The 15647-nt window shown below is 35.5% G+C and overlaps 1 protein-coding gene across 1 annotated transcript; it reads left to right on the top strand.

The window, feature by feature from the left end:
* Positions 1-3049: 3049 nt before the first annotated feature.
* On the top strand, positions 3050-14491 carry LOC133198987 (protein piccolo-like). Its single transcript, XM_061334889.1, has 3 exons — positions 3050-3456; positions 5937-6309; positions 8494-14491. Exons 1-3 carry the CDS (start codon positions 3304-3306, stop codon positions 14073-14075), a joined length of 6108 nt encoding a protein of 2035 aa, XP_061190873.1. The 5' UTR covers positions 3050-3303; the 3' UTR covers positions 14076-14491.
* Positions 14492-15647: the final 1156 nt, after the last annotated feature.

Here is a 15647-nt window from a genome sequence, read left to right as displayed (position 1 = left end):
GACAATTTTGTACCTATCTTAATCCATCAAGAAAATTTTGTCATTTCTTTTGTCAAGAAAATTTTTCTTAAAGATATTTATAAATTACTGAAATTATTATCATGTTTATAAATAAAGTACATGTGCATATGTTATGACAATTTTATATTCACATGTACCAAAATGTATATGAGTAAATATTCTCTGAAGAGAGTATGAAACATTGAATATGACTTTCATAAAAACAATTTTTTTTTCATGAATAGGGCTTAGTAATTTTTCATCCGAATTTCTGCAAGGTCATGAAAATTAACAGAAGGTCAGAGAGTGCTAGATTCTTCCTCATATTTTTGTAAAAAAGAATGGCCTGCAACACTAACGGTGCAAAACCCAAAATAGCAAAACGGTGCTGAGGCATGAAACTGAAGGTGACAGATAAAATTTAAGCCACTTTTGCAATTAACTTTGATAATTGATATTTTAAAAGGAAATGAATTTAATTGTTACTGACATGAATAATTCAGATTTCGAATTGGTGATCAAATGAAAAATTAATTTATATGCAGTTATTACAAATGTAGACAAGGTCATGCAGCCCTAAAAACAGATAGCTATTGACAATTTGACGAACAGAAATACATTACATTTGCAGAACAAAAGATCATTCTAAGACTAATTGTCTCATTTTTGTCCATTGTATATCAGGTTAGTGTCCGGTCTACAGGGGATGTTTACTTTTCCATGGCACCTGATCCCACTTCTGATGCTTTTAGAGGTCCGTGTTTGCTCTGCTCCCAATTTGTATTGTTTAATGGACTTCTGAGCTTGATTACTGTTTGTTATCTTCGTGTTTCATTTATAAACAATTGACTCGTAATTTTAAACTCGGTATAAGAAGTCCATTAACTTTTACTGATTTCTTCTATAGCTAACACACCTTACATGCATAGATAATTATAGTTTTACCATGTATGCTGTACATCTGTAGTGTTTTATTTAGCAGGACATGTACATTCAATTTTGTATCGATATAAATTGAATTATAAAAACCAAATCTTTATTTGATTGAAGAGTATTTGTAATCTGAAACCAGATTTCACATTTAAAGATTCTTGGCTTGAAATTAAAACCCTTTACTTTAATGTACTACACAGATCTCAGAAAGTAATTATTTGATGAATAGTTTATTTTTACCATTTTTGTTTTTCTGACACTACTTATATCTTTTAAGTTCTCATACTCTATTAAAATGAACATTTTTAATATAATATAGGGTATCCCCAATCAGACCCTGTGGTTTTTCAGATGTGGATAAATGGTAAACAACTATATTACAAATGTAAAGCAAAGGTGGACATAATGAATAATGATGAATGGTAATCAATCTTTAGATCCTGTAAACCATAGAAATCGTGAATAGGGCAAAAACACAGACCCCTGAAAACACCAGAGTTGGGATCAGGTGTGCGTAGGGGGAGTAGGCACCACTGTCGACGGGTCTCATCCGCCGTTAGCCAGTTGTATTTATCAGGTTACGGAGAAATTCATAGTCAATTTAGCATAACAAAATAGGAGTAAAATGAGTATGAAACATGTAAATCAAAATACGACCCAGTGGTAATTAGTATCTGAAAACATGGTTATCATAGACTTTTATGTGTTAACTTAAATCGAGATTATTAAAACCCTGTAACGTGAACTTATTTTTCAGTATCCTGATAATACCCAGAATTAGTTGGGAGACATAAATACATTGTACCATATGCAGGTGAAGTTGCTTCAAGATTATAAAGGTTTAACTGCCCTAAAGGTACTTAGAATCTAGATTTCCAGAACATTTTGCGAGGTGTATGAATATCATTGTAATAATTAATTTTGTTAAATGAGTTATGATAAAGTCAGAAGAAAACGTAGGTGTACACATTCACCTCATTCCAAAAGATGATGAAAATAACACTCAATAATGTAAATATTAATTTTCATGCAAAGTATCGACGCAGGTTATCATCTTGGATTTCATAGTAAAAGTAAAAAAGTGAAGTATTTTTTCTTAGCTTTCCTTAAATGGAATTGGAGAGTTCAAGATGTTAGAAATAAGCACGGGCCATGCAGTCCCTATAAATATAAAATGTATCAGGTGCCATCTTTATATATTTCGCTTTCCTTAACTTCACTCTAAGGATCAAAGAACTTGAAATTAATTTCGTTGACAAAATACAGGGAAAAAAATATAACATTTACGATAAGGATTAGAGTCTTACAGTTATACATACATGTAATTTAATGCCAAATTATTACCACACACCACAATAAAAAAAAAGTAAAGAAATATTACTTCCATCCAAAATATTTTAATTACTGTCAAACAATACGTAATCAATATTTATATAACATCAAAAATGGATTCTGATCTGTCACACGCGTTACATATATATTTTGTTAGTTGTCGTTTAAGACTTATGGTTGATATATGTGTGCTAACTTGTTTCCTCGTCCTAAAGATTGTCGAGGAGCTTGGCCCGTCTTGCAGACACAGGTATAATTAATTGCCTTCACCCTACCTGTTGCAGGTAAAGGTACCACAGATTTCCGGGGAAAAAATGAATTGAGGCTCTAAATGGGTCGTGCCATTTAAAAAAGAAAATGATTTCATCTCCACAAAGTAAAAAGCTCTATGAACGATTTGTTTCGTTTCTATAAGATATTTTAGAAGATTTTATTGAAAAATTTTATGGGATGCTGGAACAACAAAATTGTTCTCTTGTACAGAAATATATGATAGACATGTTTTGAACATTTATACATTTTCATTCTTGCCTAGGGGTTTCTTTAATTCCAAACCCGATTTAAATTTCTATACGTGACACTTATGACACTGTAAATTTCTTTTTGCATATAAGGAACACTGACGTTACCTTTTTATGCATATTAATTAACCACTAATTGCCGCGCGAGGCTTCCCGACTTCATTATTTCGTTCACATTAGACAGGAGGTTGTTTCGAAGTCTCATCTCCGAAGTACACACTTATTATTTTCAGTTTCGTGAAATATAGTTGGGTGTAGTCGGTCAGGGCTCCAGTATATTGCAAGAAATTTCATCTATTCTTGTTTTGTGAAACATGGAAGAAGTTACAACTTAATTCCATCGATCAAACATATTTTCTTCTGTTTTAAAGAAGGAATTATGATCACACCATAAATCAATATTATAAGAATTATATACATATTTATAACATTAGAGGAAGTTAATCTTTAGAATTTATTTACTCAACTGTTGGATATATTACAAGTGTCTGGAACAATATCACAATTAACTTTTACAATGTTTCGTTTTGTGGTATTCTTGATATGGACCTGTCTTGCTTTACGGATACATTCGACACGCCTCTTCGATCCAACACCCCGGAATGCCCTCTGGACTTACTCATCACTATTGGACAATGGGGGCTCAGTTTTGGATTGTGGAGGAATTAACGTAAGTTTACAATTTCGCTACAGGAAACTGCTTGACAGAATCAAACACAGTATTCGACAGTCTTTTTGGTAGCAGCGAATCGCAGTTATATCTGGTATAAATATGTGAGGTTAAGTGAGAATTAATCTATATCATATGAGTGAAGAAATCTGAAAAATCGGAATTGTATAGAAATACATATACATATCAGGTAGTTACCAGAAAATAAATCTACACCGAAGGAGGTCTCTCATAAAAAAAAAAATGTTTGATAGTAGAAACTTATATGATATAAAGTTTTTTTTTATTTTATTTTATTTTTTTTTTTTTCCAATTTCATGGTTAAACACCATTTTAGTTACGTTTGTGTAACAGAAATAATAAAGAATGTACAAACTTGTATAAATTTGAAAAATAGAATATCGATGATTAATCGAATTTTGTTTATTTACAGACAGGTGACAAAGATAAGTTCTATAAATGTCATTAACTGTGGTTAATCAGTTAAAATAACAAAAATTAGAGGGGTATAAAATTCAATCCCAGATAATCAGCTCCTTTATCATCATTTATATTTGAAAGAAATTCAGATTTCGAAGTAAATTATATTTTGAAATACTTCATTGTCATTAATATGCTGATGTCACATTAACCTGGTAATTAATTCCAGTAAATGCAATTAAGAAAGTTTAGGACGTGATACGAAGTGTTTTAATTATTTTGTATTAATTTAACGACTCATATATTTTTTAACATAATTTGATCTCGGCGTGCTGTTTTTAAATTGCCAACGAAAACCAACTGTACGTGTTGCGAAACATACCATCGCTACAAAAGCATTTACAATTTATATAAGGACAGCCCTTTGCCACAAATCATTATCTAAAGAGTATTTCATGAATAGTTTTCTTTTACATTTACTGATCTTTATATAAATCAACATAACCACATCAGTGGAATCATACGGTCACTTGTGGTTAAATTAATTGTATGAGAAAACAATTAATCAAAAATCAAACCAGCTACTGAATTCATTTTGCATCGAATAAATGTCATATTCATCAGAAATGTTTAAAAAAAAGACAGTCAACCCAACCCCCCAACCCCCCTCCAAAAAAAAAAAAAAAAACACGAGTCGAGTTAGTGCCGGACGTCATTTGAAAAAAAAAAGTAAAAAAAAAAAGAGTAAAAAAAAAAGAAAAACAATCTCTTCACAATGCAATTCCCCTTTTTTGTAGGCGTTTTAAAAAGAAAACACCTTAACAAATACTAGTGTAAATTTATGATTTATGTCAAGAGGAAATACATCGTTAAAGGGCCTTGTACAATTAATTATCTTACAGACTTATGGAGTAAAGAAGATAAACTTTTATCCGCCCAACAGAAGAAAACTCTGATTCGACTCTTAACGGATACATTTTGTCTCACGATATTACAAATTTAAAAAAAGAAATAAAATTACGAGTTCTTTTCTGATGGAGCATCTGCTCTCTCTCTCTCTCGGGAAGGAAGGGTAGAGAATATTTTATTTATGTTAAAATGCTTTTCAAGTATGGGTATATAAAAAAGAAGACAGGCCAACAAAGCGTGGAAAAAATGTTTGTTTAAAAATTGATTTTGATTTTTATGCATTTGACGAAACAGGCATTTCGCACTCCTTGTTCGTCCATCTTTATATCTATAAATAAAATACAAAAGTGTGTCAGCTGAAAGTACTTTGAACTCAATTATCAATCCTGAATATTTTCTTTGAATTATATGTCTACATTACTAGGCATGCACTGAATGCTAACGATGGTCTGTGGTCTGTAAAACTTAATAACATGTTCTGTAAGTGTCAGATGCGTGCAGAAAGAGAATTGTATTTTATTCATTATATGTAGAAATGTTATCATTTTGACACCTGTTGATTGATTTTACCTTAATTATAGAAATTTACGAGCACTCCTCATATCTAACATTTTAACAAATCACAATAATCAATTCTGGAAGAAAAAAAAGAATTATGTGGATTGGATTAAGTAGGATCTCGATAGTTCTGGGGGAAAATAAACTGTCATCGCCCAACCCAAAATATTAGTTTGTAGCAATGTTTCGCTGATCACAAAATCCCACATCATAATTGTAGGAGAAAAGTTGACAATTTTAAAGAATTTGACAAAATTTAGGCGAACTAAATTTATCATTATTATTCAAATGTTAGTGCAATTTATAACTTCTTTTCCTACCGTCAAGAATATGTTTAATTAAATTTCATGTGTCAGAAGGCAGGGGACGTAATGCTTTAAGAGGAATTGCAGAGACGAATTAAAATATAAAGTATTCCACGTAGGTAATCGTTTTTAAAAATGAGATAGCTATTACCAAAAACAATTTAACTATTAAAGTCTCATTGCTCTTGAAACTTCAAAGCCTCTCACTCCAGATAAAATTAAATTAAGATATTTTAAAATCAAGCAGACCAAACAATGATAATAATATGCATGGAAATTTTATTACAGAGGCAATGGAATGTAAATGGCGGGAAATGTGGTGTCTGCGGTGATCCCTGGGATGGATTACGTCTCCACGAAGATGGCGGCAAATACGCACAGGGAACTGTGGGAGGAATATACAGAACCGGAAGTACTGTTCTGTTTACGATTGAAACCCCAGAAAAAATTGGAGGAGAAATCAAATTTAAGCTATGTGACCTCACAGAAAAGGGTAAAGACCTACACCAGAGCTGTTTCGACAAGCATGTTCTTCTGTTTGCGGACAACAGAAAGAAAAGTCATCGGGTGAAATCTCAAGACACTTTCGTTGATGTTCATGTTCAACTTCCGGCTGGGCTTGTCTGTCGGCACTGTGTTTTACAGTGGACGTTTGTACAAGGTAGGTAACCTACTCATGTACACCTTTTTTAATACATAGGTATATGTTTAGAGGACCTTAATCAGATATATATGGAAACAAGTCGTATCTTTCCATATATTTTTTTTATAAATAGAAATGACAAGTATCTTAAAATTAGGACCCGACCTTTCCCCCCTTTTCACTAAGATATCGTGTTTTGAGGTTTCTATCTTAATGATATTATGATCGTATTATCGTTTTTTTGTAGAATATATATGAACTACTTTTTCTTTTCATTACTAAACAGGCGCAGATCCAGTAATTTTCCCCCCGGACGGGGTAGGGTAGAATAACCTATTTCGTGGTGGGGTGGGTCCACGTTTTCTTGGGGAGGGGGGTCCAAAGTCATTTTTATTTGCTTATGGAATAGATATTTAATAACTGCAATTTCCAGAAGGGGGGATCCCCCGACCCCCACCACTAGATCCGCGCATGCTACATGTACATGTACCATGAGATTTTTAATTAGTTTGATTCAAATTTTATATTGTTTTAAAATTGTGTCGTTATACTCGACCAATAAAATAGTTTTCAGATAAATATATTACCAGTCTCCAGTCAGATTCGTTTAAAAAATATACATATTCCAACAAATCTGGCATTCGGCTCTCGAGTCGCATGTTAATGTGACATATTATATTATACAGAAATGCTATAAAGGGATAAAAACAGCATGCTAGAATTTTCGAGGCGTGTTTAAATCCAATTAAAACAGACAGAAAAAGTAAATTTAATTAGTTAAAGAAATCTTGTACTGTATATAACTTGACAGATATGTATGTTTTGTTATCTTGTGGAGAGAATTTTTTAAATGTTCAAATTTAAATATAGAGAAATACAACATGCTTTTAAACGTTTGCAGAATATTAATCATGATGAAATTATTATTTTATTTTATTTTTTTTTTTATTTATTTATTTATTTTTTTTTTTTTGGTCTTTACGATTTTTGCGTATATATCCTTATTTGTTTTTAAGAGGAACTATATTATTACACTAAAAATAATTTAATCCCTCGTCTTATAATCAAAAGAGTAATAAAAACTATTTTTTAACTTATTTATATTAAATTAGAATTGCTGCGCCGTCAAAAAAAGTTTCATTTTAAATTCAACTTTCAACATTCTTACATCGAAAACTGGGTTTTTTTCCATTTTGTTTTTCTTTTTTGTTTTATTTATTTTTTGTTTTATTTATTTGTTCTTGTTCTGTTTGTTTTGTCCGAGATAATAAGATTTAATGGCACATAATACTACAAATGCAAAGAATTTATATTGGGCCAATAGATAGAGAACCTTGACGCATAAACAAATGAACACAATATTTTGTGAATTGGTAAAATACTGACGTTATGTTGTATAATCATCACATGATAATTACCAGTACTAACTTAATATCTAGGTAATTTCATTTCTTATAAAATGACATGTCTCCAGTTTGTAGACTCTTCTACCGAATGGAGACTGTTTTGACATTACAGATGTCACTTTTATGCAACTGTTCGGTCTTCATCTTGCATAATGTTTCAGAAATTAGAATCGTGCTCTTCTAATTACAGAAGTAAGACCCATACGGCTTTACGTTTTATATTCGCATTCATCAAAATACTGCGACAGAATACTAAGTAAAACTTTTTTCCCTAAGATGCACCAATGTAATATGAGCGCCGGACTCGACACGTTGCTTGAAGACAGATTGTAATTAATTTAATATGTAACAAGTTTTAAAATGCAAGGAACTATGTCCATCCAAAGGGCTCCTGACGATAAACACAAAAAAGCTTTTCCCTTCCTCCAAGTGCACGTCTTTCATAATTAGCAGCGTATAAAACTATATGTTATATAAAATTATGCATATAACATCCAGGTGCCGAAAAACAAGTTTTGAAATCTTATTTTTATTCTAAAGAATAAAAAATAAACAAATAAATTTAAAAAAAAACAGCTCTTACACTCATTTTTGCAGCATAAAAATAATGCAAGATTATAAAAAAATGAAAGTACATAATTTTGTTTTTATTACCGGTATTTCCAAATGAAAAAAAAGGTTTTAGTTAAATACGAAAAAAGAAGCTATTTAAATTCTAAAATTAATAGGTTAGTTATTTTTATGAAGTAAATTCGTGCAATAATTATTTCATTAAATGATTCCTTGTCTCTTGTAGATAATGAAGAATGTCCTAAATGTGTGGAAAGAAGAACAATCCGTAATTGTGCAGATATACAAATTACCCCAGGAAAAATCCGACAAAAGCGCCAGGTCCAAGGGTGGAAAAACCAACAACATGATCAAACAAACCTTGGTAAGAGAGTGGAATGGCTCGGGGTTCAGGCAAAAAAAGCTGCAGCCGCTCATGCAACCGCCAAAAAACCAACAGTGATGAAGGATGCAGAGATTTATAGAACAGAGCTGAAAAAGGTAGAATCAATTGCTCCGAAACCAACTCCTCCAAGACACTTGAACGGTAGACAACAACATTTCTATCAACTTCAACATCAGAGGGCGCTTCATCGAAATCAAAATCGGCAGTTTGGTCAGCCACAGAACTCTGGTCCTTCATTGTATGGTCATAATTCCGAAGTAATGTCTAGCAGGGCTAACAAACATAATTTTAAGCTCACGCAGCAAGCAAGACCCAAGAGACCAAAGAAAAACCAAGTAGAACCGTCACCCGCGTTTGTTAATGTAGACTCAAAACCAACACAGGCAGCACAGCGGAATCCATTGCCAACACAACAGACTCAACAGCAGTCAAAACAAAATAAACAGATCAACAATCATCGTCATAAACAACACAAAGCAGCTAACATAATTCAAAACAGCGCAAGACCTACGAACCAGCCCATACGTCAGTATCCCCACAAGCAGCACCCTAATCAACCTATGTACAACAATAATCAACAGCAACATCAAAATCACTTCAACCAACGTACCCAAGCGATACCGCATCAAAAGTTTGCTCGCCAACAACACTATCAGCAACCTAGTAATTACAATAATCAATGGAATATGCAAAGATGGAACCCAAACAATCACAATTCCCAACGTATTCAACGTCCAAGAAACTCACTCTCGCAAACATATCAACAACCCCCGAAACCATCTCCTTCCATGGATGCTGTCGGGGGTGCATTCAGTTCGCAGTTTGATAAACCATCTGGTGGGCTTTCAAGCATGCCTTCAGAAAACCCGCACAAAAAACCATTCAACGACATGGTAGCAAAGACACATTCTGGCGGATTCCTATCCTCTCAAGAAAGCTTGATACCGAGGTCCTCAAATCCAAGCCCTTACAATAAAGGTAGACGACCTCCAACTCCTTCTTCATCTGGACTGTATCCCACTAATGATGTTGTACCCTCTGTGTCTGCGGGGAAACCCCCTCTCAGCAACTTTAAAGGAGACACTCCAATTTCAATAGATCGCCCGGCTAGGGGTATGAATTCTGATACAAAATTTGTAAGAAATATCATTCAACCAGCTGGATTTAAGGACATTCCTCATTTAGATTTTGTACATGCTCCAGAAGTACAAAGACAACGCATAGGCCCCAAAAATATTCAGAAACAGGCACAACCCACTACTCCTTCTCCAAAGGACGCTCAGTGGATGGCGCAATCGAATTATGTGCCTAAACCCCAGCAAACATGGAAAAATAATGTTCCAAATCAACAGACATGGCAAAAACCAGCATTGGAAGGAGGGGCCCAATCAACGCAGACACAACAGTCTTTTGTTCCTAACAAAAAACCATTGCAGTCACAATTAAAACTAGAGCCACAAAACATGAAGCAGCCAATTAGAACGCCAACAGAAGTTCCCATAAAGGTTCAACCTAATCCACAGTGGTTTAATCCACAACCAAGACAGTCTAAACAAGCAAATATTCAGCGCATATCTAGCCAGCAGGGTTGGCTTAATAATGTGGCTCCAACTCAAGCATCAATCAAAAGACAGGGTCAGTCACAAAATCAGAAGTGGAATAATAAACAATCACAGGCATCAAAAACACAAACACAGGGCATTCTAGAAAAAGAACCACAACATAATATGAATTTGAACAATCAGATGCAGAAAAGACAGCCGATGCCACAACAAAGCTCAAACAATCAGCCTATGAACCAACCAGCTAGACATATTCAACCAAATCAACAACAACCAAGAAATCAGTTTCAACAAATGCAACAAAAAGTATCTGCAATTCAACAAAATCCCCCACAACATTGGCAGCAACAACGGAACGTGAATGGACTTCGAACGCAAGGAAATACTAATACTGAAATGGTACACACTAGAGTTCAACAGCCAACACCTTCAGAAATGCCTTCACAGCAACAGCAGTGGATGAGGCAGAATTGGCAAGCACAAGGAGTTCAACAATCCAATCCCTACCCATCTGCAGCACCTATTACAAGACATCAGGCAGAGAATCCGCCATACAGGGTAAAGAATAATAAAAAGCCTTTTACTTTGAATGCAGATCCAAAAGCGATGCGATGGAGCCCGAAAGTTGCAAGACAATTTTTTGGTGGACTTACTGTATACGATCCAAGTGGGAGTCCATCAATAAAAAAACCGAAGGCTTCACCACCAAGTCCTCCTGTAGCTCAAAGATCCATCTCTACTCCTGCTCCAGCTGTAAACCCATCGCCCCCAGTTGCTTCTTCATCCGTTAACAAGTGGAACACTGCACAAGCACCAGCTGCACCAGTTCCCAATCAGATCCAACAACCTGCCGTTCAAAATGCTCCATCCCAGATAAATAGGAGTGCCATTCCCCCAAATTATGCTCAACAGCAACAAACTCAGCAGACCCAAAATGTTGCGCCGCCTAGACATGGACAGCAACAAAACCAGCAACCTCAAAATGCTGCACCCCCTTCATACATTTCTCAGCAACAGCAACAAGTTCAGAATGCACCTCCACCCTCACAAGTACAACAATCACAACAGATTCAAAATACTGTTCCACAAACACAGAATACAGTACAGGGTCAAACCCAAAAGAAACCCACTAAAATCATGACAAATAAACTAGTGTCTGGTAAAAACATCAAAGGAATTAATTCACCATTATTTGTTCTTCAAACAAAGGCAGAATTAAACAGGCATTTGGACAAAACGGAGTCACTTTCCAGTACAAAGAGCACTGATCAAATGCTGAACATTGGGGAATATGATACTGGGTTTAAAGGCAATAAAAATCCTTTATACGTTGTTGGTGCACCTCTCAAAGTTTTTGACCCCAGTCCTGAACCTTCTCCACATATAGAAATCATTCCAAGTCAATCAAGTCGTATAAGTCCAACGCAGAACAACCCACCACAGAACCCATACACACAGCAAACAGTTCTTCAAAGTCAACAAAACATGCATTCCCCTACAACTCAAAATCAATCACCTCAACAAGGTGTTGTTCATGGTCAACAACCACAACAAAGAATGGTTTTAGGTCAACAAAATCCAATTCCAACTCCTGCTCCGACTAATGCCCCAACCACTGGTGCCTCACGTTTAATTAATCCATTCCTAGGTAGTCCACGTCCTCTTCCAAAAACTCAGGAATTAATCGGTCAACGTAATCTCCCTTCTACAGGACAGCAAAACTCACAACCCTTTCCTGGTTTTAATTCAGCTTTGGTTAGGGGGGGCCCTAACGTAGCAATGTCAACAACTCCAAACCCAACAGCAACGCCAAAATTCCGACAAGGCAGTTTGGCAGCGATTGGAAGAGGAATGACTAAAAGTAACTTGCAAGGTGCAATTTTAGCTGCAGAAACAACTACTACAAGATCTCCACCAGTTATAAATGCTAGACAGCAATTTTTCTCTGCACACGGAAAGGGAATGTTCCGGCCAACATTTACTCGTAAATTGCCTCAACGATATCCACAGTATCCTCCAAGAAACATTCCACAACCATTTCAATCAAGAATGGTACAAAATAAACCCCAAACTGGAATTTCGCAACCACGAGTAAGAGGGCCTCCAGAGAAAATGACGACATTAGATGCTTTGATTAGGAGACAGCCAACGTCAACCACAACAGAAAATCCTCAAAATCAAGCACATTATGTTCAAAATAACAAGAATAGGTTGACCAACTCAAGACTTTCTAGAAATATGCAAACACTATATTCAAATATACAAAGACCATCTAACGTTCCACAGCAGATTCCACAACAATTTCCTCAACGTCCTTTGTCGAACCCACAGACTTCTGGCTCTCAGTTGAGTAGCTGGAAAAATCCTTCTCCTCAGCAGAATCCACAGTATGTTAGAAGACAACAATCTGGACTTTCGCAGAGGTTTAACCAACCAGGTAATGTTAATCTAATGGCAGTCACACCAGGTCCAACATCAAATCAGGTCAATGTTAGAAAACCTAGTATTTTAGCAAAACAGAATGTTCTCTCACCAACATCTACACCAATGGAACAACCTAATCCTGTATCTAATCTAAAGCCAGAAAATATGCTTGGATCCAACACTGTAGTTAGTGGACCTAAGCCACAAAGAGGCCCACAACAACCGCAGCCCAGAGGACCACAACCTGCTCCACAAAGTATTCCAAAACCAATCGTCAGAGACCCTCAGCCAATCAAAGGGCCTTACCAACCTCAGATGCTTCAAAAACCTTCGCTTAGCCAGAAAGCTTTTGAGATGGGCAGCAGTAAATCTAATGCATTTAGTTCATTTTTAATGACAGGGGGTCGTAAAGCAGGTGTAGCTGCAGCAAATGCGATTGAAAAGCCGCAACAAGGTTTACAGAACTCTGTTAAACGAGCTGAATTTGTCGCACCTGGCGATGCAGTAAGCCCTGCAAAGAAGTCGAATACAGTTTATTCAAATCCTTTGCAGTATCAAAGACAAAGAAGGGGTTTTGGGATTGTATCAGGAGGTCTTTCATCGTCGAAAATTGATCCAATCACTGTAAAAAGGGCGCAACAACGCCTTCGCCCATCAGAGAGTCCAAAACTTTCGCATCTTGGAAAAGTACTAGGAAGAGAACAGCGCGCACATAGGCTTGGCAGCTACCAAAACGTTCTCCACAGGGCAGGGGTAACCCCAGACGCCGGAAATAGCAAAGTTCTATGGTCTGTTCATACAACACCAGCAGAATCTAAGATCATCTATCAAGACGCCATTCAGAATCAAGCTATCGCTGAAAAGGGGGCTCCAGTACCAGGATACTACAGAAGAGATCTTGCTGTTGAGAAGCAACCACAGTCCGTAGTGCCGGAAGTGAAGGCCATAAATACCAAAACGCAACAGTCCGCAATGAGTGGACCCTTGCCAATGGAAATGGAAAAATCCCGTCACAGTGTTAGGAATAACGCATATCCCCAAGTAAAGCCCAAAGCGGTCAATCATCGATCAAATCAGCAGATGCCCGGCTCGCAAAACGTGTATCCAAAACCTGTATCGACAGGAAATTCAAATCCTCATGAAGCGCCAGCTAAAATGGCAGTTGTTGATCCTCCCGTTCAAAGAAAACAAATAAAGAAACAAAACCCTCAACAACAACAGCAGCAACAACAACAACAGATGTTACTAGAGAAACAGCATCAGGGGACTGAACAAAAAACAACGCCACAGCCTAAAGTCAACTTCCGCCAGGCGCAGAGGTATCAGCCACAGCAATTCTTTAGATTTAGATCTTCTTCGTTTGGAATACCACAAATCAGACAGGCAGCTCCCAAACCTACAAGTGGTACCGTTGTTCAATACAACAGAACTCCATGATTTAATTTTAGGTTTCGTTGTTATTCATTGACAATCTTTTGAAAGTGGTCTTGTTTCTCTTTTCGAATTTTCGAGATTTTATGTGTGGACTGTGACGTCACATTATACAAATGGATAGCCGAAGCTAACGATACGAGATTAGAAAAAGTGGTTAAGAAATAAGATTTCTGTTTTTTGCTCTGTTCTTTTCAAAATTTTAATTCATTATTTTTCTCGTAAAGTCATGAAAACATTTTGTGATATACTTGTGGAGTTTACAAATAAATGGCTGGAAGATTACCGGATGATGATTCGGTCTTTTGACGTCAGACTGAACGTGACGTAATCATAGTGAGTGTGAATGCTTGTTGAATTTGTTGCTGTTTTAGTGTTTGTAAATATTTATTGATTTCGTATATAAAATGTTAAAGATGAAATTAACCTGTTATTTTCATTCTAATAGAAAGTTAAAATGTTTTTTCTTAAATCAAGGAAAATACTACATGCATGATTACGCTTTTCAAAAAACCGTTTCACCTGGAAAAACATGAGGTGAATAAAATTTAGTTATGGTATTTTTTCCGTTTGTCCTTAGGAAAGGGAAATGATTGTAAAACTTTTTTTTTCAATCATGTTTTTAATATAAATTAAAAGATCTTTCCCTCAACAACCGATGTCATTAGAATTGAAACCTTATTTCAAACTCTTAAGTCATTCGAAAACTCTATTACATACTTTATTAGGAAAATATTACGTAATTTAATATTAAAGAAATGAAATGAACCTCAAATAATTTTAAAATATCTTAATTTATAACACAGTAAAGTTTAGATGCGTGGATACTCTATCTTCAAACATTAGTTTAGATAAGAATGGGTTTTTGCTTTCATTCTCAGAGATCAGACTTTTCATGGATCATGATTTTTTTTCTTTTGCAGTATAAAATAATTTTTTCTAGTACTGAATGATAGATAATCATGAGTGTGTCAATGAAAAAAATACTGCGGCCTAAAGAGGCCCTGCAGAGTATAGAAATAGAAATAATGGAATCTTGTGCATCAGAATTAATTCACAATTTCCAAACACGATTTTAGAAATGCCTGTAATGCTGTAAGAACCTGTCCTAAATATTAGTAATAAAATATTTTTGAGTTACAAACATTTTACATTTATACCATAAATATGATAATTTAATCGACCGTTGAATATCAAGAATACACATGAAGGGAATGCTTATTCCTCCTGGGCACCTGATCCCACCTCTGGTATTTCCAGGGGTCCGTATTTTTGCCCTGTTCATGATTCGTTTTTCTTACATGAATACGTTATTTCCCGATCATGACAAGGAGCACACAGCGGGTGTGACTGGTCAGCAGGCAATGCTCACTCCTCCATAGCACCTGATCCCAACTTTGATGTTTTCAGAGGTGTGTGTTTGCTCTCCTTCTGATTTGTATTGTTTGAATGGACTTTTGAGCTTGATTATTGTTTGTTATCTCCATATTTCATTTATGAGATTGATCGTTATTAGTCCCCTACCGGTGAAACCGGAGTGGACAATAGGTTTCCTCTGAGTCTATCCGTCCGTCTGTC

The sequence above is a fragment of the Saccostrea echinata genome, unplaced genomic scaffold (genome assembly GCF_033153115.1).
Source record: "Saccostrea echinata isolate AGI-Se365-2 ecotype Australia unplaced genomic scaffold, CSIRO_AGI_Sech_v1 ptg000033l, whole genome shotgun sequence".
Classification (NCBI taxonomy): Eukaryota; Metazoa; Mollusca; class Bivalvia; order Ostreida; family Ostreidae; genus Saccostrea; species Saccostrea echinata.
Note: the sequence above shows the minus strand (reverse complement) of the source record. Positions and strands in the feature narration are given on the sequence as shown.